The sequence below is a fragment of the Ambystoma mexicanum genome, chromosome 11 (genome assembly GCF_040938575.1).
Source record: "Ambystoma mexicanum isolate Mex_15411 chromosome 11, UKY_AmexF1_1, whole genome shotgun sequence".
In the NCBI taxonomy this organism is placed as follows: Eukaryota; Metazoa; Chordata; class Amphibia; order Caudata; family Ambystomatidae; genus Ambystoma; species Ambystoma mexicanum.
In genome coordinates this window covers 1,202,283,557-1,202,307,989 of record NC_090934.1, presented here as the reverse complement: position 1 = coordinate 1,202,307,989, position 24,433 = coordinate 1,202,283,557, and the positions used below count along the sequence as shown (strand labels likewise).

General features: G+C 46.6%; 1 protein-coding gene across 1 annotated transcript in view; it reads left to right on the top strand.

Moving 5' to 3' along the window:
- CSPG4 (chondroitin sulfate proteoglycan 4) overlaps nucleotides 1-24,433 on the top strand; it is a 372,985-nt gene that overhangs the window by 250,316 nt on the left and 98,236 nt on the right. Inside the window, exons 2-5 of the mRNA XM_069624563.1 lie at nucleotides 5,186-5,349; nucleotides 6,694-10,287; nucleotides 11,574-12,044; nucleotides 13,929-14,105. Of these exons, the coding sequence (XP_069480664.1) occupies nucleotides 5,186-5,349; nucleotides 6,694-10,287; nucleotides 11,574-12,044; nucleotides 13,929-14,105 (4,406 nt within the window). The remainder of the gene's footprint in view (nucleotides 1-5,185; nucleotides 5,350-6,693; nucleotides 10,288-11,573; nucleotides 12,045-13,928; nucleotides 14,106-24,433) is intronic.

Genomic DNA, 24,433 nt, shown 5'->3' with positions numbered 1-24,433 from the left:
TGGTTTGATCAAAGGGTATTGTGATGAGGTTAGTAAAGTGTGTGAGGAATTCGAGCATCTGCACGGGGAGAGTGTGCTCGCCTGGACTTTTTTGATTTTTTAATAATGAAAAGGAATGATGGGAGACCAACCTCCGAGGACTGTGTGAGACCATTCCACACACAGTCCAACCATCTGCTTCCTGCACAAAACGCATAGTCTCATGTACTCCGGAAAGACACAGCCTACAGGCGCTGTCTTCCCCTGTCACATTCAGCTGGAATGTGACAGCCCCGGGTACATCAAAGCATCTCAAGGAGGGGGAAGGCACAGCTTCCTCCAGCAATGTCAGCCTAATTTAAATATCAAAGTCCCAATGGATCTTCTTTCCTTTGTCCTCCGGCTGGTGGCAGTGCCTACTAATGAGAGATGATTGAAGCAAGCCTAGAGGAGAGGCTTGGTTGCCGGAAGAGACAACAGGAAGGCAGGACTAACACCCCTTTGGTATGCAATTTGTCAACTTGAAGCGAGTTCCCACCCCTCTGTATGAAAGGCAGTGAAATGCATGTCTGGGTCCACTATTTACTGTAGGCAAACTCCTGCAGAGCTGGCCCCTTTCAGAGGGGACAAGTATGTGGTTTGGGGAGACAGGAATTCTGCTCCCAGCACAAACCTCAAGGGAACCCTGTGGTTTAATCAAGAGTCACAGAGAGCTCAGTTAACCAGAGAGACACTTTGATCTACAACAGACAGTGAGATTGGTGGAATTTAGGTATATAGTGTCACCCCTTTGTCTGTCCTGTTGCAGAGCACTCTGGTCCTGACCTCATGCATAACAGAAGATTGTTGGTGGGGACCCAGGATTGGTTCATTAAGGTGGGTCTAGCCTGCACCAATCACTGGGCTCATTTAGCTTTAAAAGAGGGCTGAGACCCTCACTTAAAAGATCATCTGAAGACTTTGAAAGGAGTAAGAAGAAGGATTCATTTGGACCCGAGCTAAAGGTCACAGTCTACCTTGCATCTTCTGCCAGTGAATGAAGGCCAGGAGTTCCAAGAGGGAAGCATGATCCCTCCCCTAAGCATCTCACAGGGAACAGAGGGAGATACTGGATACATAGGACCCGTCCAGCAGCTCCAGAACTGGTACCTAGCCAGCACACAGCGTCCCCTGCTAGGTTCTGCCAGCAAGCTTCCTAGTTGGGAAGTGCTCAAGAGTCTCTAGGCAAAGGACAAGGCTGTTGAATGCAATCACTCTCCTGAGCTTTGGGCTGACTACCTTGAAAGGACACGAGCCCTTGCGAAGAAGCTGGGAGGAGTGCCACACAAGCAGATATCTGGATGGAAGCACAGAATAATAGAATTGTTTCCACAGGGTCACACAATTTGATCAACTGGAGACGGCAGGATTATTACCCATATTTTTTGGTTCCACAGTCAGCAACTCAGCCACTAGAAAACGTATGCTTCTAGGTTTCATGCGCTGTCATGTCTGGCAGCGTTTGACAGTTAACTCTAGAAAAAGCAAATAAAACAACTAAAAATACACCACTCGCGCTTCACAGTGATGACATCACCTGGTCTTGGAAGCTTGCACTTGCTGGGGAAGGCGGGAAAACGAGGAATTGGCAGAGAGGCAAAAGCACATGTCATGATCCCCAGCCTTGGTGCTATTTTCTGAATTGTTCCTTTGAGAGCTTTTACAGTTCCCTCACTATGTTCCCCCAAGCCCCCATTTTTCCACGCTCAGCCCCCTCTGTCAAGTTGTTCCAGTACTGGAATCCACTTCCTGCCTTCACCCAGGAGCCAGGCTCCCGCCACAGAATGTTCCGTTGTTATTCCTCCGTTCAGAGCAAGAAATAACTCTGGGATGTAATAATAATACCAGAAGCTCTGGTCAGACGTGGACTATAATCACTGGAGCGCTCCTTGGAAACAGTGAGTCAGGGGGCATTCTGAACAGCACTGGGGGATGAGAGCCGGGCAAAGTTCTCTGGCATATTCTGAACTCTAACCTCATGATTTTATAGGGTACGGAAGAGCGAGGAAGGGTGCACCAGGCACTGTGCAAACCATGGCACAATTCAGCGCTGCGGTGTGCGGAAACACATGGTGTGTGTAGCATGAGGCTACCAGATGGCTTCATGTAACTGGGGCACTATGTTCCTGGCTCTAGCTTTGCTTGTACTTTCATGTTCAATGGAAGTTTATCAAGACTACACCTCCCAGAGTTCAAGTGATGGGGAAATCAGAGCCCTAAACTTCAGAGCCCTAAACTTGTGCATGGTGACATGGAGCCATCTGGTAAGCTTAGTGCGATCCAGGTGTGTGCAGGAGGCTGTGAGTGTGTGCGTGGATGCCAACATCACCCATGTATTGGTGTGGCCAAAATAATGATGTGAAATCACTAAAATGGCTGAAGGAGATCACATCATGTTCCCATTGACCACAATATTGAAGGGTGCTTTATCATGTGACTTTTGACCCAGTTGACATCACAGGAAGCGATGCCCTGTTACCCTGGCCCAGATGACGTCACAGGAGGTGACATCACTGAAGCGTATACACTGCAATACGTTAATAAAGCAAAAACATTACCAAGGCAAATAAAATGTACTGTATGAAAGAGGCACAGCACTGCTTTACAATGAAGTTTAATAACATCTGCAAAATATGATGTTACTTATATCAGTTCTGTACAGTATAACATTTTTTGTTTAAATGCAAATCCAATGTAATACTGCCTACACTTCTCTGGATGTTCAAAATATGTCCACATTGCAGAAAATATATTTCACGTTGGTCCAGACTCACAATATTCAAACTGGCTTGGTATTCTCTCCTGTCAAGCCTTCGTCCTCTCATGGACTGTCCCACTTTGGGTGCGAGTCCCAGACTTGTAACATTCACAGTTGCTTGGTTTACTCTCCTGCCAAGCAACAGTTCCAATGTGGACTATCTCTTTTTGGGTGCGGTCCCAGACTCACAATATTCAGATTGGCTTTTGTTTCTGTTTCTCATATGGGTGCATGTTTCAGACTCGCACTTCATTGCTAGGGTCCCAGACCCTTTTAATTGGGCTTCTGCCTTCGCCTGCTTGCTCCCCTGGACCTCCAACACCACTCGAGTAACCCAAGTAGCCGTTTGCTACCTTCTGGTACATACTGGTGTTTCCCGAGCAGCTACTGTGTCTCTGGAGGCTCCAGTCACGTTCAGGGCTTTGTCGCAGTCGACAGCGGTTTTCCTGAGGTCTGCTTCTCCCTGGCGGTGTGTCCTCTCTCCTGGACGCTTCGTAGGTGCTTCCGATGCCTGGAGGTTCCACACGGCAGCAACACGAGCACGCCTTGCCTCTGGGACCTTGCTTGCGCTCTCCTACTCCGCTCTCGGCTTCCCACCTGCTGGCTCTCGTCCTTTTCACCACTGCATGGCTCGCCAGTTTCCTCTGTGGGGGATCGCTCTCCTGATGCATCTCAGCTGTGGGATATTTAAACTCCTGCATTGGAAAATGGAGTTGCTATCAGCCAATCACTTTCGTTGCAAAGCTCAAGTGCTCATTCTGTTTCTCCACAGTGATCTTTGGACTCCTGGCCATCTTCTTCTTCTCAATTCATGCCATTGAGTCAGATGTAACATACTTTACTTTCGCTAATGGTTCAGTCTTGTGAAGTAAATTAAGTTTCCCAACATATGTAATAGGGCCATAGGCAGTATACCTTGCATTCTCTGATGTTTGAATCTTATCAAGTACATTAGGTTTTCCAATAGTTGAAATAGAGCTACATGCAGTCGGCATAAAGATAACCAGTATCCAGTAATATGGTCGCTGAAACATGACAGTTTTTACAAAAAAATCACAGCAAAAAGGCTGTGGTGTGACCATTGTTGCCGCAACTTTATTACATGGAACCAGATAACCAGACTCTACTAGGCTACAACCAGAAGCTCAATAACTCCCAGCAATTTAAAGCCCTGCACATTTAAGAGCAATTTGTAGGCACAGCAAAGCAGACAACAACATTGCCCATGCAGACCCTTCTAGATGTTCACGCCACCAATGCATTTTTGAATGTGTTGCTCTAATTTGACGTTATAATGAGAGAGAATAGTCTCTTCTTATGTGAATAGTTATTTATACTGCAACAAATCATGACCTTTGCAGTCTCCGTGCGCTTAGGGTTGCCTGAGATTGGCCTACTTGCCGGTCGCCCTGATTATCCAGACCTTAGTTTGCAGAAGGAAAAGGAGCGGGCTAAATATAAGAGGATGGGAAAGAGGGTATAAGAACCAAAGACAAACAGAGGGACAGATGAGGCGGGCAAAAATATGCTTCTGATAGCATGGGTTCAGGTCAGTCCTATCAGGTGGAGCATAGAATTGAGGGATAGAAAGCTTTGAATTAATCATTAACTCCCACAATGCTCTGCACAACTCCCATTACATCGTTTGGTAGTGTGTCAAGATGGCATTCAAGAAGTCAAGCAATGCCAGGTGCGGTGCTGCCACCAATGGGAGCAGCACTGTCCGAAATGCTAAGCCGAGCTGGTTCTGTACTGGAACTCGTTTCAGTGCAGTTTGATTCCCTGGGCACGGCACACCATGCAAGTGACACACATCTGGGAATGGTCGCGCTGCGTAATTGCCCTAAGTTTACCCTCATTTCATCTGCAGGACTTCTGAAAACCATTTCCTAGCAGCAAATTCATTACAATCTATTTTTCCGCACTGTTCTCTGTAAAAACGGTACTCCACATGTGGGGTTCTATATGGGTGTAATTTTAGAGGTTGACGGGGGTGTTTGTCCCCCCCCCACTTTCATGGCACACCATTTTGTCCCCATTCATTTGGCGGAGACACCTTTTCTTCAGATGTCATGTCGCCCCCAACATTTTCAGCAAAGTTACTCCACTGGGGGTTCACATATAACAGCATAGAAAAATGCCAAGACCCTCTTTCCCAAACATTTGCACTGCTGCAAAGACACGATAACAATTGGTCTCAACAGGCTTCCAAGCCCAGCAGAAGTGAAAGAAGCAAAAATCAAACAGTCAAGGATTTCAGTGAGGCGTCTATACGTCTCGGGCAGGCAGGGCAATGGGCAGGTTCTGTGCACTAGTGGCCCACATTAGCCACCTGATTTTATGCTCCTGTGATACCGTGAGTGGGGACCACAAGGGTACTCACTGAGCAATTTTTTTTTTTCTACCCAGCGTCTTTCTTCGGAAGCAGCTATATGGAGGTGCCTCTGGAGGAAGCCTACGGTGAAATCAGCCTCCACCTGCAGTTCCTGACTGGGAAGCGTGCCGGCCTGCTCTTCCTGGCTGCGGGTCACTCAGACTATCTTCTGGTGGAAATGCAAGCAGGCGCCATACAGGTAAGCGCTCCTCGTTCTCTTCTATTTCTTCTGAAGCAAATTGGCCTCCGTCTGCTCCTATGTATTCCTGTCTTTCTCCCACGCTTCCTCTCTGTTGTCTTGGAACCCTTCTTGTCCTGAATCCCCTTTCACACTTCCCTACCCAACCTGGCTTCCTCCTCTCCATACCTATCTCTCTCTAATTCCCACTCTGTTCTCCATGTCCCCTTTGTCCTCCTCTTTTGCCTTGTCTACTTTCCACAAGAGCTTTCATTCTCTCCTCATATCTGACTTCCTTGCGCCTGCGCCCCAGCCTTTTTTTGTCTCACACACCCTTCTCCATGTTTCTTCTGGTTTTGCCTTTTGACCTTTGCCCCTTGGTGACCAATCTGCAATCTCTCTCCTCTCCAATATCCACTCCCCACCATACCAATGTTTTTAAGAGACACTGTGGGTCTCATTACAAGTTTTCCGATATTCTGGTGGTAAATCAGCCAGAATACTGGCAAACAGTGTTACTGTTACCGGCACTCGGTCCGGTGGAATGTGCACTGGATTACGAGTGCCTGTAGATGGTGTAACTCCCCATTTCATGGCATCCCATTGGACTCCATGAGGAAGTTTGCCGGTACTACAGGTGCTGGTATTACCATTGGCTGTAATACCAGTGATTTATGCCGGTAAGGTGGTGGAATGACCTCAATGGCAAACTCGAAGTTGCCCAGTGCAGTAACGTGCCGTATAGGTTAATAACAGCATGCTATTACCACACCGGCCAACTTATAACGAGGCCCCACTGGCTCCACTGATTCCTCCATTTAAAATCTATGAATCAAGAGGCCGAAGAAGCCAGCAAGGTGGGGGGCATGCTCAAACCTTTCCAAGAGCTGCAGGTAGTAATCTTTTCAGACCCAGAAATGGTGGACAGGTTCCCATCAAGATTTGTTTATACACGTCCTAATTCCCTGAAGAAGGCCTGTCAGTGAAAGGGCTAATGTAACATGGGGAGAAATAAAAAATAGTGAATCTGTATTGTCATGCTGTAGAGCAGAAACCATACTATAAACCGCAGGACGACCTGCCATTAGCGTTATCACAAAGAGAGCATTAGGTTTGCCAGAAATCACAACCATTAGGTTGGCCGGCAGTCTCAGAGGACACATGGAAAAATGAGTGGGTCTTACATTTTAGTTAGACATTGGTTTCTTGCCCTTTGCTTTCATCCCATTCCACTTCCTCCTATTATTAGTAGGAAGGAAACAGAGGTCTTTGGAAGCATTGTATCTACCCAAGTCTACCCTTTTCTATACTCTACAAGCCAGTGTTGGAAGTTCTAATTGCTCAAATCTGCTCTCTTTCTTGTAGGTAAGACTGGACCTCGGATCAGGGGAGGTGCGGGCACACTCTCCAGCAGGACTTAAGCTTGACAACCTAGTGACGCACGACCTGGAGCTCAATGTGGGGAGCGGAAAGATAACCCTGCTCATTGACAGCCTCTTCAGCACCACTACAGAGATCCCAGGTCCTTGGCAGGAGCTGAATATCCATCACGGCCTTTACGTTGGTGGAGCAGGGGACCTAGATCTACCTTATCTCACCGGAGTCAGTACACCTTTCAGAGGCTGCCTTCACGCCACAACCTTTAATGGCCTTGATCTCTTCGCTTTACTTACATCAAATACTGGATCAAGGACAGTCCATGAGATCAAAGATGGCTGCCGCCAAGAATTTTCAGCAGGGCTTGATGACCCTTTTAGCTTCTCTGGCCCACAGTCATTCATTGCCTTCCCCAGCTGGAATGCCAGAAAAGAGGGTTCCATTGAGTTCCGGATGACGTCGACAGCAGATCATGCCCCACTGATCTTCCAGTCAGGGCCACAGCATGACTTTGTATACCTGGAAATCCTTAATGGCTATTTACGGGGCACAGTGAATAGTGGCAGTGGTGTGGTCAAGTTGCAGAATAACATTTACATTAATGATGATCAGCCACATGATATCAGAATCTATATTGACGCCTTCAAATTTGAAATCAGTGTGGATAACTATGTGTCTAGAACATCAAAAACGGGTGTGCATAATTTCCTAGATCTACAGGGGAGTCTTTTGGTGGGAGGCTTTGATGATGATACTTTTGATATCTTGAAGGAAAGCCAGTTGGGTTACATTTTGAGAGATGAAAGTAGTTACAGATCATTTGTTGGCTGCATGGAGGATCTTAGGATAAACTTGGAGAAGAAAAGTCTGCAAGATGCCCTCGTCACAAAGGACATACTGGGAGGTTGTGAAAATGATGACTATGAAGAAGAATATGAGTACTACGATGCCCCAACAACTCCAGCTCCCACATCTACTCCGCTGATTTGGCAGGGACTCCGGGCATTAACAACAGAGCCATGTCAACTGGAGTCTGGCCTCCCAGCCATCTTCAATAACTTCACAAGACTGCTGAATCTCAGCCCACTGGTAGTCCGAGAAGGAGGCACCTCATTCCTAGAACTGGGTCATACACAGCCAACCATAGACCTTGCTGTGGTCGGCATCAGACAATCCCAGGTGCTCTTCAGTGTCACTCACGATGCAAGGTATGGATACCTAGAGCTAGATATTCCAGGGGCTAGCACTAGAAAGAGGTTCACACTGCTTGATATAATCAAACGCAAAGTAAAGTATGTCCATGATGGGTCAGAGGGGACCATGGACCAGCTGGCATTTGAGGTCACCATCAACACCAAGGTGGCGATTCCAGAGTGCCTGCGTAAAGGTCAAACCTATTTATTTCCCATATCCATCACCCCTGTCAATGACCCTCCTCAGGTGGTTTTCCCACAGGGAGATATTATTGTGATACTAGAACACACAAGCAAGCTTCTAAGCTCAGATATTATTCATATTGTTGATCCTGACACACCTTGCGACAACTTGAAAATTCTCAGAGCCAGTGAAAAGAGTATGGAAGGGGGTTATTTGGCATACCAATATCAGCCAGCACAGGCCATTGATCACTTTTCTTGTAATGATCTAGAGGATGGTGTGGTGGCCTTTGTTTACCAAAGTGGTCTGGCACAACAGTTGAACCTCCAAGCAAGTGATGGAATTTCAAGAGGGCCCATTGCCACCCTGAGGATTATTTCCAGAGAGCCTGATATCCTTGTCGGCAACAACACTGGGCTAATAATCTCACAGGGTGATGCAGTTTCAATTACCCCCAGCAATCTTTCTGTGGAGACCAATGCAGTGGAGCAGAAGGTGGACATTTTCTATCGGGTCGTGGAGCCTCTAAGGTTTGGAGAGGTTCGTAAGAAAGGGATCACAGGGGAGTGGAGAGTAACTGAATCCTTCCAGCAGCATGACATAGAAGAGGGGCAGCTCAAGTACTTCAGCACCGATGCTGAGCACCACAAAGAAGACATAACCGAGAGGCTGAGATTTGAAGTCCAGGTTGGTGAGAAAATTCTTCCCAATAACACCTTTTTTATCAAAGTGAAAAGATCACCAATACAAATGGTAAACATGGCCCCTTTAGAATTGAAAAAAAGTCGTCAGCAAAACATCACCACTAGAGATATGAAAGCTTCCCTAGAAGGGCAAAGTCCCAATGCTTCCTCCTACCAATATGTAATACTCCAAGCTCCCAGAAAGGGAAACCTCATGCTTGGTGGCCAGCGACTGACCGAAGGTCAAAACTTCACCCAAGAAGATCTGCTGGAAAAACGACTGAGCTTTCAAACGACTGCAAGGAATTCTAAAGACACTGAGGACTATTTCCAATTCCGAATTTTTGTCAGCAGTCAGTATTCACCCGTGTACGAATACAAAATTAAGATCGGGGCAGACCTGCACGCACCTGTGCTGACTAATGTCCTTCTGTCCGTTATTGAAGGAGGAGAAGTCCTCATTTCTTCAGACCACTTGTTTGTGAAGAGTTCCATCAGCATGAATTACCTGTATGAGGTCATCGAAGGTCCGCAGCATGGAAGACTACTCAGGAGGAAATCCTCCAGACAGCCTTCAAATGATGAAGTCTTAACAGAATTCACCAATGAGGATATTCTCCAGGGAGTCCTAGTATACCAACACGATGGATCTGAAACCACAGAGGATGATATACCATTTGTGGCCATCCGACAGGTTGAGGGCAGTGCAGAGTCTCCCTTTTTTGACCGGGAAATCGAGGAGGTGAGAGGAGTGTTCAGAGTTTCCATACAGCCTGTGAATGATAATGCACCCGTTCAAGTGGTGAACAAGGTCTTCAATGTGGTTCGAGGTGGGCAGCGCCTACTTACCACTAGTGACATTGCCTTCACTGACAAAGACTCAGGGTCAACTGACTTGCAGCTAGTGCTGGTGCGGCGAGGTGTGCCCTTTGGCAACATCGTCTTTGTGGAAGACACAGCACACCAGGTGTATCGCTTCACCCAGGAGGACCTGAGGAAAAAGAGAGTTCTCTTTGTCCATTCAGGTGCTGATCATGGCTGGTTCCAGCTGCAGGTATCCGATGGCTTACATCAAGTCACAGCCCTCGTGGAGGTTCAGGCCTCTGACCCTTATATTGAGATTGTGAACAACACCGGCTTGACAGTGCAGCAAGGAGGAGAAAAGGTGTTAGACGACTCCGTCCTAAGACTGGAAACCAACGTGGACATAAGAACGGAGGACGGTATTTCCTTCAAGATTATAATTCCACCACAAGAAGGAGTAATACGGAAAGGTGTTCAACAAGTGTCTTCATTTTCACAGAAGGACCTTCTCTCTGGTGAGATTGTCTATCACCACAATGGCAGCAGCAGTACCAGGGATTTCTTTGAATTCTCAGCAGAAGCCAACCAGGTGGCTGTAGAAGACAGTGTGGAGATCATGGTTTTCTTGGAAGGCGGTAATCCTCCACAAGTCATCCACAATGAGAAAATGTATGTGTTCCAAGGTGAAGCCGCTGAGATCAAGAAAGAGTACTTAATGGTGAGATATGATAAATTGTTATTTTATGCTTCCGCTGTAGCTCTTTATAAAAGTGATCTGTTAAATATTTGCTTTGTAGTATATCTTGATGAGTAGCCTCAATACAATAAGAAAGTTGGCAGTAAAATGGGCTGCTATCTTAGACTCAATATGCATGTAACATGAACACAATGAGCTCAGGAGTTTTATAGGGGTCACATGTGCCTTCCCTCCTTTAATGATTCACACTCTAATAAATGGCAAAAAACCTTCAGGCACATATATGCATCTATAACTTCCATGTTCAAGCTGCAAGCCTTGCCAGATAGTGGTTGTATGTGATTTTAACACTGACGTTATATCTAAATCCATATATAACAAAACCATAATAACTTCAACAACAAAAAAATGACATACCTTGTACTTTGTGCATTTTATCTACGTGCTGTTTGTTTCTATAGTCTGTGACTGCCACCTAGTGGGCCTTTTAATAATTAGAATCCTGATATTGTGGTTTTAAAATGTTTTTTCACAACATTTTCACTTTTACCGTATTACTTTCTTCCTGCTTTTCCCTTTAAAATGCCCTTTGACGGGGGGCACCCCTGCCCCAAACCTTTCTGACCACTTACACCTGTCAACCCTATTTTTCATCCTCGCTTTTATACTATGTGTAACTGAAATCTAATTGGACTTTTTTCCCACTTAAACTCAAACCTGCAAACCTATATTATTGCCCATATTTTGTTATTTTTTCAATCTGTCACCCTCTTTATTTTTGTAATCTGTTATTTTTACCCGTTCATGTACTGTCTCTTAATTTCTTTCCTGCAATGTAACCACTGGTTACCCAGATAGCCCCCCGCATCCCATTTCCACGACCCTGGGACACTCTCCAAACACATGTCGTTATTTCTCTCACTGAGCAGACATAGCCGATACACCTCCGAGCCCCACCCTCCCCACACATAAATCTACACTTTTACCACTCTTCAGTTAGTGCTGGAAGGCTTTTCAGAAATAACATTTTTCATCTATCACCCCCCTCATCTATGCTGGAAAGAGTTCAATAGAGCCTCCAACCTCTCTAGCCCCGTCTTGGATGCCAAACATCTCCTTAATTACTTTTCCCATTCTCCTAATTGCTCTCCATTGTCACAGCACCTCACAAATCTCATGGTCTATGTTTTGTAGCCCTCGCACACATGCGCAAGATGAGGTGACAGAAACCTGCCATTTTTTGCTAAGGGCCAAGAACATAAACATGTTACCTTTTTTGGTGTTCTTTATTTTGCTATGTCCTTTAGGTCTCTGATGAAAACAGCTTCCCACACGAGATTGTTTACTATGTGCGATCCCCACCACGTTTGGGCGTCCTGGTGACAACCTCCCTCAGTGACTCTTCGGAAGGCAGCTTACACAACATCCAGACCTTCACCCAGGAGGATCTCAACGCGGGGCACATCCTCTACCTCTACTCACGGCCAGGCCTTGGTGCCGACCCATTCACCCTTGACGTGAGCAATGGCGCAAAGGTGCTAGAAGGCCTAGTCGTCCACATGGAGGTCCTGCCCATGACAGTGCCCTTGAAAGTGCAGAACATCACTGTGCAGGAGGGAGGCTCCAGGGTCTTGTCCACAGAGGTGCTCCAGATCCCAAGCTCCTATTTCACCAACCTGAACTTGGAGTTTACAGTCGTAGAGCCGCCAAGACATGGCACCATTCGGAATGCAGAGCGACATGGAGACGAATCCCTTTTCTACTTTACCTGGAACGAGGTAACATGAGCAATAACCTCAAAAATGTAAGATCTGAATGCTTGTTTTACACACAAAAATGTCATTCAATGGATGTAATCTATATCTGTGTTTCTTGGGGTAGCTCTATCAAGTAGGGTTTGGAGACCTGAATTCGATCACCTACACATTATAGACGAAGAGCAATATTGCAGGAAATACACAAACGTTTACAGAGATGATGGCTCTCTTTTAGGAGGGACCAGTTTTAGAAACACATGCCTAGTTTATGAGGTAGTCTAAAAAGGGTGCTTTATAAATTGAATCTTTTACTCACAGAAGCACCATATGACACTACATGGGCGTGAACCTCAAACTTTGGAAGTTGGCTCATTCCTAGCTGTCCTCAAAATATCCCGTTGCCCCTACATGTCCAAAACATTCAAAGTGCACATGTAAGGGGTCTCTGCCTCCAGCTCTATTGTGACAGAATGCTAGTAGTCTAAGGAAGATCATGAATGGACGGCAAGGGTTGCGAGTTACGTGCCCTTCATGCAAAACTGTCGGAATAGACTGTTTCCAGAGAATAAATCAAGTAACAGTGTTTACCCGGCCCTTTACAAGTTCCACTATAAAAGTTAAGGGAAATGGTCTGGCTGGAGTGGCTCCAGCTAGGAGAAGTGGAAAGGCAGAGGTTAATGCCTTTGAGCGACCACAATAAAACTGTGGTTCTCCCAAGCTGTGATACACTCCTCCTGGAGATTCCTTCACTGTGTTGCGGCCCCTGCTTCCCAGCTGCAAATTTGCTGTGCTTCTGTGACAGAGCGGGCCATGATTGAGATGGTCAACACCATGCTCACTGGAAACAGGATAATCACTTGACCCATCACATGGTAAGTTCCCTCCTGCAACTCTGCCTGAAGGATACGTACCCTCACACACCTTAGTCATTAACAGCAACTCAGGCCAGTTAATGCTTGCAAGGTTAGGACCTGTAGGATTCCCACATGGTGACTTGCAAGCTTCAGAAGGCAATTCCCGGAATTTTCTACGGAAAGCAAGGTGGCCTACTAGAGTGGGAGCAGACTTGATCTAAAGCAATGCATGCAATATATCTTGCACATCATCTCCTTTAAACCTACACTGGACTCCTTCAAATGCTGAAAACCTAAGATTGATGGCGCTTTGTTAGAGTATATACATATATATACTGTGAATACAGTGCTGAAGAATTAAGAAGGGAGCACGTACATTCAGTGTCTTACCCTTGACCCTAGATATGCCCTTGCATCTTAGCCACATTAGCTTTTTCTCTCGCAAATGTAGGACATGTTCAATGTTGCCCAGTTCTTACTGCTTCCTTTGCTCTCCCACCATCTCCACTTTTTTGCCACAAATTTCTGGATTTCATTTAAAATGAAATGTTTGTGGCGGTGCCCACACTATTTTGTTTTCTTTGCAGTCTCTTAACTAATGTGGCTTTTGGTTCACAAGAGGCAATATCCTGACATTGACCAACACAGAATCTACAGAAACTTGCACTTGACAAACCAACACTTAATTCACTACTGCCAGTACCATGAACTGGTAATTTATGGTTGCTGTAGAAAAAAGCCTAGCACTAATGCTGGTCAGACATCTTGCTCAACAGAAGGCTGTGAACTCAAATATTGCTGGAACGATTGGATAGTATGGTCCATGTAATAGGCATAATACCATGACAATTCCGGTCCAGCCTTGAGAAGGATGAGTCCTCTACCTCATGTCTATTTGTCCATAATGTAGGGCACCCTCTCTGGATTACCTCTGTGACACCAGTCCAGTGGGGGGTGCAGGGGACGCGCAGGAATTACAGGATCTAAAATTCCTAGAGTATAAGCATGGTGAGGAGTATCCATGCCATGACATCTCTCTTGGTATTTCCAGGTGGAGCAGCAACTTATCCTATATGAACATGATGACACTGAGACAGAAAGCGATGCCTTCACACTAGCAGCCAACGCCTCCGAGATTGGACGTCAGAGCCACCCAGTGACTATTGTCGTCGACATTCGGCCAGTCAACGATGAGTCGCCAATCCTTACCGTCAATGCGGGTTTACAGGTCAGTAATATAAGCAAGCCCTCCACTGTTTATAGAGAGTGGGACTGTATGTGGTCCTCTGGTATTTTTCATCTTTTTTTATCATGGGACAAAATTGCTCTTACTTTTCATGACTCAAAACAGAGAAAATGCTGGGAAGTCCATGATGGACACTGGAATCAGCCTGCTGTTATTTTACAACTGGTGTATGCTGAGAGCTCCCTTACTCAATAGTAGTACTGTCTGCTGGCAGGCTGAGACTCACATGAGTTCTGCCAACCCAAGTCTAACGGCAGAGCTGTACAATCCACAATCTGATATACCACCTTTGTGATGTACCCTGATAGCCTGTATTTCAAAGTTTGTGAAGTACATTGCTAGCCACATACCTTGTCTCCAATGGTAGTGCTGTGCACCACTAGCCTGGGATACAATGATAGTGCTTGCTGCTGGCAGGTAATGACTCTGCCTGGGTGGGATGGAGATACTGGGAAAGTACTGTGTACTGCCAGCCGTGTAAGTCAGTGTTATTGCTGTGCCTTTTTTAATCCCCGCGACTCACAGCTAGATCCCTGTGATTCGATTGTAGTGCTGTGGACAGCGCTGGACCTCCTAGCTTACACTCTGGTTGGTAGTGCTGCGTGCTGCTAATCTTTTGTGTTAATGGATGTTCTATCTGCTTATAGCCCATCACTCAGATGTATTACCGTGCACGTCTAACCCTATGACACAATTCAAGTGTTATATGTTGCTGCCCATATCTGAATTGTGCAGGTCTACTGTATAGCTTGATCACAGTGATGTAACTAACTGGTTACTAGGTAACACTGCCAGCATTAGAAGGCCAAGCTGAATGGGTCTTGTAGTGTGTGGATGACCCAGGCGGGAACTATGGAATTCCCTTGACCTCATGGGGGAAATCAGGAGTCTTCTAGTGACCAAGGGGAGTATTAATCCAGCACATTTGTTATATTTATCGTATGTGCTGAGGTAGCTCTGTAGCAGGTACATGGGACACTCTAAGAAACCTTGGAGTAAGGTTTAAAAGAGATAGCTTTGATGCCAAACCCACAGCTATTGATATCTTTAAAGTTGCCGGGTCTGAAATCAAAGCAGTAACCAACAACTGCACAAGCTAAGAAGGGTTTGGCAAAATATTTAAGCAGCCCATGGATATAGGGTGTAGTCCATTGTTTAACATTCGAATTGATGCCTGGGTGCTCACTCTCCATGGCAAGGTTTGCCAACTGATCTGGATTTCCTTTGGGCTCAAATATCTTGGTGTAACTACTTTCAAAAAGATCACCTCCATTCGAGAAGCAATGAGGATGATAACTAGAACATTTGGGGAAGATCCATACCATTCAACTGAACGTAATTGGCTACACAACATAAGACTGACTGCATAACGACACACTGATGGCATACACCCTAGCGCTTATTTCCATAATTTCTCCAAGAGAGGAATAAGGGGAGGATCTGGTTAACAGCAGCCGGGGTGGGAAGCTTCATTATGAAGCTCATGTGGAAACAAGGTTGCTTGGTTCTTATTGAGAGTCCTTATTGTATGCTCGAAGAGTGTTGGAAAATCCTTCCTATGAAAAACAACGGTTTATGCGGCAGTGTGGGCAGTCTTAGGCACATTACGGACAAAAGTCTAGGATTGGAGATTGTGATTAGATGCGCCAAAATATGTTCTAACTTTGGGGCCATGCATCGTTGTGAAATCGGGATGCTTTCAAGCCTCTTGGCCGGGTAATTACATTTTCCACAACTACTAAGTGAGGAGGTGGAAGCCAGGGAGAAGAGCCACCATATCATGTGTATTTCTTCTTGAAGATGGAAAGCATGTTATTGCAGGTAGATGACTATTGCCTTGGTGGTCGGGGAGGCTGGAAGATCTTAGAGAGGTAGCTGTGGGAGAAGTTGCGTAGAGATGTGCATGCTATGGATTAAGTCGTGAATTGTCATCTTTCCTTAATCATCAGTCACACGAAATCCTTATGCTGAGGTGAAGGTATTAAAGTTGAAGATGATCTTTACTGCATGAGTTTGTGCCACTTGGAACGTGTCAGAGGAACTTTGCTAGGCAATTTGTGGAAATATATTTTGAATAATTTCTTCTGCAATACATTCCTCTGCAAACAATATGGCCTGAAAAACATATTGAGCTAAATGAAAGGTTGTTAAAGGGTTAAAAACAAACATGAATACATGCATGAAGGGGTAGTTTAGGAGGTTAAGGAAAACCAGAAAATATGAAGAAGCAAGAAAATAGCCTTATTGGGTCAGCCTTATTACCAAAGACGCTTTTCAAGAAGTCGTTTAACATAGGAATCTCTTTGCTGGTTGTCCTTTGTGTAGGGCATTTCAGTAGTTTAGACACAAAGTGACCACTGCTAGGACTAAGACTACTTTATGAATAATTGCCAAAGAAGGGAGGATCCTACAGTGTTGGCGGATGCAATGGAATGCATTTTCAGTGGCTGAACGGAAGCCGCAGTCAAAGAGTACCCTAAGTTTGTAAACCTCTTTTGCTGGTATTGGAGGTCTTCCCAGATCAGTCGAAAGGTAGGGTAGGGTTCACAGATCCCCTAATCAAGTTTTCCATCTTTGATCCATTGCAGAATAACCCATTTTGGATATGACGTTCTTGTACACTAATCAAGCAATCACCACCTTGATAACTGTCACCAGATCCCTATGTGAGTTTATGATGAATCTGGATGTCATTACATAAATGTAAAAATCGATATTGTGGCGGCTTGCAATGATTCAACTAATACAGCGATTAAAGATATTAAGGAGGAATTGTGATAGATCCGATCCTTGTGGGGTGACAGTGTAATGTTGATGATTCTGCAGATCAGTGGCCCCATTGTGACCTGAGCCAAGTAAGAACTAGGCCACCAAAACCTCCCTCTAGGCGGTTGAGCAGTACTCCACTCAATGGTATCGAACGAGGCAGATACACAATGCACTATGAGAGCACTTTGATCTCAAGCAGTGTGCAGTTCCTTTGCGATGTCCAATAGTGTGGTTTTGGTTCCTCGCTGAAGGTTGAAACCAGGTATTAATAACTGAGTAGTGGGTTAGATTCCAAGTAAGATGTTATTTCAGTATTCATGCCATTTCTGGAGACTTACCGAAATGCAGGTGCCAAATATGAGCATGTAGACTTCAGGATCTGGATTGCATTTCCTTAGTGACGTTGTATTGTTACATGTTTAAGCTTCGGTGGGACAATACCCATTTCAAAAGGCACAATGATGATGCAGGTGACAAGCAGGGCTAGTATTGCTAGCCCTCACCTGATGTAAGGACTGCCACGTGGTGGATATAGCATGTTTCCCACAAACAGGAAAGGGTGGAATACCTGTAGGGGTTACAGGCCCAAAGAAAGGAAAGAGGTTCACAGGTAACATTGTCAAGATCTGGAATAGGTCTAATCAAGCGAAAGGGACCTAATCTAAGAGGACCTATCGGCCCGCACTCGTTTTAATCCACACAGTTCTGGAACATTTTCACTTAGGAAAATGTCTGCCAATGCATTCAGTCTCATGATGTTCAACGTGCCCCAAACCTCTTCTATTGGCCTTGGCAGATGATCCAGAAGATGACCATTCCTCTGGGAATCTGGCATTTGGTCACAATCATACTGGAATACGAGCTCACATGTGCCCTCCTGTTTCCCAGGGGGTCTCTTTAAATTCATGCAGGGCCCTTCTTGGGTTGGAATCCAACACCCCAACCACCACCAAGTAGGTCCTTTTTTTTAGGGTGCAGTAATTTTAACGACCCAGCCAGGTGTCTCCCTCCTGCGCCAATGTCTCCTCTCAGGTTCCTCTCAGGTTCCTCTCAGGTTCCTATGGTCGCACAACTTCCTTACAGCTCAGGGTCTGGATAGAGCGTGCAACATGCCACTTTCTTTCTCTTTCTCCTTCACTACAGCTTCCTCTGGCTCTCACAAGCCTCTGGGTGAAAGCCCCCAGTAGGCCTTTTGCTCTGGCTTCTCGTACAAGCCTTAACTGCCTCACATGATGCATTTTTCTGCTCAGCCAGACTCAGTTTATTAACTCTCATATAATGTACTTAAATGGCATGGCATCCTTCTGCTCTCTACCTATGCCTATTTTTTAATGTACACTTTTTTTAGAGCGCTGGCCATACGCAGAGGATCTCAGGGGGCTTTACAAAGCTCAAAGGGAGGGGGTGAACATGAAGTTGCAATTTTTCAGGAGGAGAGGCTAGGAAGATCAAGATAGATAATGGATATTGTTCTGTATGGAGGCAAGCACATGCAGCACATGTTTTGTTTCTTTCCCGATTCATGTTTTAGTTGTACTGGGAATGTAAATAGTTCTGCTCTGTAAATAGTTCTGCTGGGTTGGGCATTAGCTGATCTTGCAAAGCATAAAGATGTAAAGACGTTCTAATATGGAACTAGATATAATATGATATGATAGGTTATTTATAACACGCTTAATACCCAGAGATCTCTAAGCGCGGACCTGGGGATAGAACTTGTGTTGCTCTGTGTCATCTTGCTTCCAAAGCGAGCATGTTGCCCCTGTGCCATCCTCCCGAGAACCTTGCAGGATCAGGAGGAATGTTGGGCTTTGAATTAGATAACTGTTTGCCCTGCTGAAGAGGTTGAGGCTGCTGTAAGGATCCTGATTAAATGAAGACATAATTGAAACCTGCCGGCTCCTGCGTGGTTTATGCAGCATAATACTGGCGTCGAGGATGGGAGGGATCCACTAACTGACAGCAACCCCAGCTTAGCAGTGACACACTGGTTCAGATGATTTTGTTTGTTTAAATTTAGCCTGACGAAGTCCCCGGGTTGGGACGGAACGCGTGGCGCTAACACTATGGCTATGGAGCCAAGCAAAAATTTGTTGTACGACACTTTGCTTAGTAAAGAACAGCCTTTGCAGGAAGATTGAAGTCTTTTGATTCCTGCATTAAGCACCAGTATATATATGAGTGGGGAACACTGACTATGAGGTGGGTCCTCCTAGCAACAGCCATATTATGCTGTATTACAATTCACGAAGCCAGCAGATGACTTAATGCTGACTTTACCAGCCCTGATGAAAGTGGTGTAATTATCCAATACCACTGAAACCGGTGAGCTTACCATTGGGCTGCAACTTGGCGTAAGAAGGACTGAGGGATTCGTAAAAAAATTCCCCGCCAGCATACAGCTCTATCCTCTTAAGAAATTTGAAAAAAGAAGAGGCATTTGGGATACTTACGATTGTACGTTGTAGAGCTGAGAATGATGAGAATCACTCTACGTACCTAGTATTTAGGAGAATTGTTTGAAATATTTGGTCCATTCATCTCTCTGATACATTTTTAACTTTGCTAACCTACAGATACAATTGGTTGATGGTAAGAACAAAAAGACAACTGCCAAGAACCTGTGGTTTTTTAAAATAATGTTCTGCTTTCCATGAGAACGGATTAAAGACTAAAAGAATGTTCCACTTGGAAAGTAGTATTGATATGGCAAAAAGGCAATAGAAAATGAAAATCAAATATCGAGTCCCCCAAAATTATTAAACAAACAAAATCATCCGAACCAGAATGTGTGACTATCATGAATGAGGGAAGATTTGGGTGTTAGACTACCCTTCAGGTCCAACACGCTGTCTGTGTGAGTGCCCGTCCAAGATGAAAGGGTGAGAGAGGGCCTGACTCCTGCGACGCCATCCAGGTTGGTGCATTTGTTATTTCTTGTCTGGCGTGCACTCACGGCAGGCGCATCCTCTCCCCAGCATGATATCGCCATCGCATCTGGTGGAGATTGGGAACGTGCAGTGATGGAGCGTGTAGTGCAATATAGGATTGCATCACACCAGGTCACTGGAGTTTCCCCGTTTGAAGCCTTAAGAAAAAGGGTACCGAATTCCCGGTTGCATCCGGGTGGGATGAAAAAGTTTTCAGGTGTTTGGGATGAAGTGCAAGTGGGGGCACTGCAACACAGGATTTTGGATGCTCACGGAGGGCAAAAGAGATATGATGAAACAAATTGTGTGGAATGTGTCTTGAAGGAGGGTGTGGAAGTTGAGATAAAAAAAGGTAGGAGGGTAGAGGAAGGACTTTCTAAATATTCTACTCCTTTAAAGGTAGTGAAGGATTTAGGGAATACTGTGCTAGTGGGCAATGTAGAAAGATTGAGTAAAGAGAGAGCGGTGATTGCTAGACGTAGTGAAGATAGTGCTTAGTACATAACACGCCTCCTTCCACTGAAAGGGAAGGAGGCGTGTTATGTATGCAGGCAAGCACATGTAGAACATATTTTGTTTCTTTATTGTCAAAGAGAATAGCTATCAGGGGATGATGTGTGGCTGGATTAGGTGGGGGAAGAGGTATGTTTTGAGGATTTTGACACAGAGTCCTTTGAAAGAGGTTCTCTAGGGTATGGGGAGTCTGTGGAGCTTGGAGAGAGCTGGGGGGTATTTGAGTATTCGTGTAAGTGTAGAATGAGGCTTGTTGCTGTGTTCTGTTGGTGCTGTGTGCATGCGTCAAAGGATGGTGTGCTGTGCACTGCAAATGCTGTGCTCAGTCACTAAGGTGCACCGAACTGTGTAAGTGTGGTGGGGACAAAGAGCGATGTTATAACAGCGATTTTGTAGATGAAGAAAATCAACTCTGGGACTCAGGAGATGACCTGTAAAACTTTCATTTCCTTCTTTAAATGCAAATAGTTATTGTAGTTTTATTAAATAGTATATTTAAATAGAAAGTAGCTAATTATTTCAAACTTTCTGATTTAGTGAGCATACAATTGAAGGTTTGCGATGAAGGAGCAAAAATTTGCCAGACTATGGGGGTCATTCCGAGGTTGGAGGTAAGGGAAAAATGATGCCAGTAAAGAATTACCGGCATCGCTTACCGCTAAGGGCTATTCCGACCAACCAGACCGCTATTTACGGTATCGTAAAGTACGATGCAGTAAATAGCGGCCTTGGGTCGCGTGCGCGACACACCATGCCGATATTAGCGGCATGGCGTAAACCGGAGTTAATCACAAGTAACGCGCACACGTAAATAACGGCCTCCTTAAGGCCGTAAAGTACCTTACCAGCATGGAGTACATACAGGCATCTCAGAGAAGGTGTAAAGAACCCTGAGCAGTGGTTCCCAGAGCCACAGGTCCACACAATCAGCACAGGTGTAGGCAATGGAGTCTGCCACAGCAGAAAAGGATCACACCCACACACCACACCACCTCCCACACCAAGATGATACCAATAGTGGTAGCAGTACATGTAGCAGGAGGCCCTGCTTGCAAGGCCACAACTACAATAACAACACCAACAACACCAGGCCCACCACAGAGGAGACACAGGAGGAGAAGGAGGGTGAGACAGGCCCAGCATGCAGCACCAGTGCAGCCACCGTCTCCACCCCAGCAGCCCCCACTCCCATGCATCAGGTCCGGTCCCTCAAGCAAACCCCTGAGCAGATACTCACCCTCTACCAGCTTGACTGTGCCACCATCACCACCATAGTTGACCTGATTAATTACGAGAGATAAGTGAGCATCATACAAATACACACCGCTATCCCTGCTCAACTGAAGGTGGTGCCTGTGCCCCACATCCATGCCGCAGGCACCTACCAGCACACAGTGGGGCCCATGCATGGCATATCACAACCGACCATTTCATGGACGCAGAACCAAGTGCTGGATCACCTCCACAAGCGCACAAGGGACTACAAATCCCTACCATGGACTACCCAGGAGATATACGACACAAAAGATTCACCCCATGCATTGGCAGGCATGCCAAATTGCATGGGTGCCCCTGACTGCACCCATGTGGATTTGCCAGACCCGCATGGCATGCAGGTGGCGTATCGCAACTGCAAGCAATACCACTCCACCAACGTGCAGACGGAATGCAACGTAAGCAACACCATCACACATGGTTGGGCCCGACATCCAGGACCAACTCATGACTCAATGGGCCAGATGAACCCCATGCTACCCTGCCGCATGGGACGACATGCAGGATGACGTGCCTGTCTGCTTGTTGAGTCGTCTGACTGTGTCACCATAGTACGGATAAGAGCAGTATGATGGATATGCCACTGACTGCAGCCAACACACCCAACTACGGAATCACACAGTACACTGCAATTCATGGATCTAACTTCAAGACTGCTGCATGCATTAATGAAGCACGTACCACGAGATGTGCGGGCCACTGTTAATAGACCATCTCGAAGACGCTCCCCCCTACAGCATCCCATTGCACGGGAAACTTATTGGGGCCATGAATGGGGTAAATGCATCCATGGACATGTGCTTATGGGCATCAATGACCTGCTACCATGTAAGACAAGTTCAGTACTCCACCATGACAGTCAAGACACTTACCTTCATTGGCTAGACATGCAGGTGTTGGTGGATGTCCCTTGACACCATGGTACAGGACCCCTGTCACAAACCCACAGAACAGGCCCAAGGAGGCCTACAATACTGCCCATACCCGTGCATGCGTGAAGATGAAGAAGCCACTTGGCTTGTACAGTGCACATATGAGTTGCCTAAGCTGGTCCTGTGGGGGACCCAGCTACTGCAATGAGTAGGTGTCCAAGAGCCCCATGTCATGTGTGATGCTGTACGAAATTGTGCATCCCTTGGGACGTGGCCCTGTCCCCTGACATGGGACTGCCAACACCAGATGAAGTTCGAGTGAAGGAGGAGGAGGAAGGGGCAAGACAGCATCATTGAGCTGTTGCACAGGAGGGACATGTCGTGTGGCAAACATTGATTGGACAACAAAACCGAAACACAAGTCAGCAGAGGGTGCCATGACATGGGCACACAGGGCACTGGGTGTGTGGATACTTGTACACCATGCACTGTCATACATCATAATACGCATGCACAATGATGAATGTCCACACCTGTTTAACTTTGCAACTCCAACGGTGTATTGTCAATTCAAAAGCATAAGTGTGAACATTCCCTCCACCTCCCCACCCCCCTCACCCCTCCCCCCCAACTCCACAACAAACCCTCACCCCCCGCACGCTCCCCCCAACTCCACAACAAACCCTCCCCCCCCCAACTCCACAACAGTAGTCCCATGTTGTCCATCAAGGCCACATGTGGCAGCAATGCTGACTACTCCATGCTCCCGGGGCCTGGTAGAGGCATGTCCCGGCGCCGCTGAGAACACAGGGTGCGTCGCGGTGGGCTTACCGGGGTGGAGCGACTGGATGAGGGGGTGTCCTCCTGCTGAGGTGGCTGATTGGGATGCCCAGCCTCAAGGGCATCTGCAATGCGTCCAAGGACGTCGCATAACTGGTTCGTGCTCTCTGTGACCACCTGACGCGTTGCCCTGAGTTCGTCTAGCCACTCCACCCTGCCCTGGCGGTTGTCTTCCATCACCTCAGTGATGAGGGCAGTGAGGTGTGCCACACGAAGTGCATCCAGTGGTGGTGTTTCATCCCTGCAGGGGATTGGGCCTACATGCCCTGACAGGGCCTCGACTGGGGAACTGGGCCCGGGATCGGCATCTCCCTGTGAATCGCCACATGCACTTCAGCCAGGTGTGTCAGGCTCCCCTGAGTCACTGCACGACACCCAGGGGACATTGCTGGGCTCTGGGGTGTGGACGGTAGGGTAGAAGTCCTCCTCTGACGCCCCACAGATGGACAAGGGGCTGTCCACATTTTCCAGGGGGGTCGTGGCTGCCACTTCCCCAGTAATGCTCGACTCCTCTGACCTTGGGGTGGGCATTGTGGCAGGCGCAGATGCAGGGAGGGATGGGGGTGGTGCATCCTCAATGGACTTTTGGGTAGCCGGGGTGGGTGTTTTTGTCCGGGCTGGTATGCGGCGGACCCTGCCTTCGCCCGTGGAGGTGGTGGGACGGCTCGTCTCGGCCTCCTCACTCTCATGCTCAGTGCCTGTGAGAGTAGAAGAGAAGGACGGCATGAGTGATTGTTTGAGACGCTAATTACATTAATGGCTGCATTCACATTTCAGTCATTTGGGGTTTGTGGCCTTTTGGGCGTTGCAACTTGTGTCTGATATGTACACAGGTGTCGGAGTCACTCATCCTGGCCTGGTACTGTGCAGTCTGACTCGCACACTGCCAACCCATCTGCACGGTGTGCATCATGTGATGTGCAGTTTGTACACTATGTGTGATGTGCGTTATGTACTTGCACTTGCCACTTGCTTGAGTGGCAGTTGGCTCAGCATGATTTGGATGGAGGAGTGCACCATGACAAGGTGCTTTGGACGGCCCTTGGGTGTGTATTTATCATGTAATTGCCATTGGCGGTGTTGACTTTGGACACTCATCTCCATCAGCAGA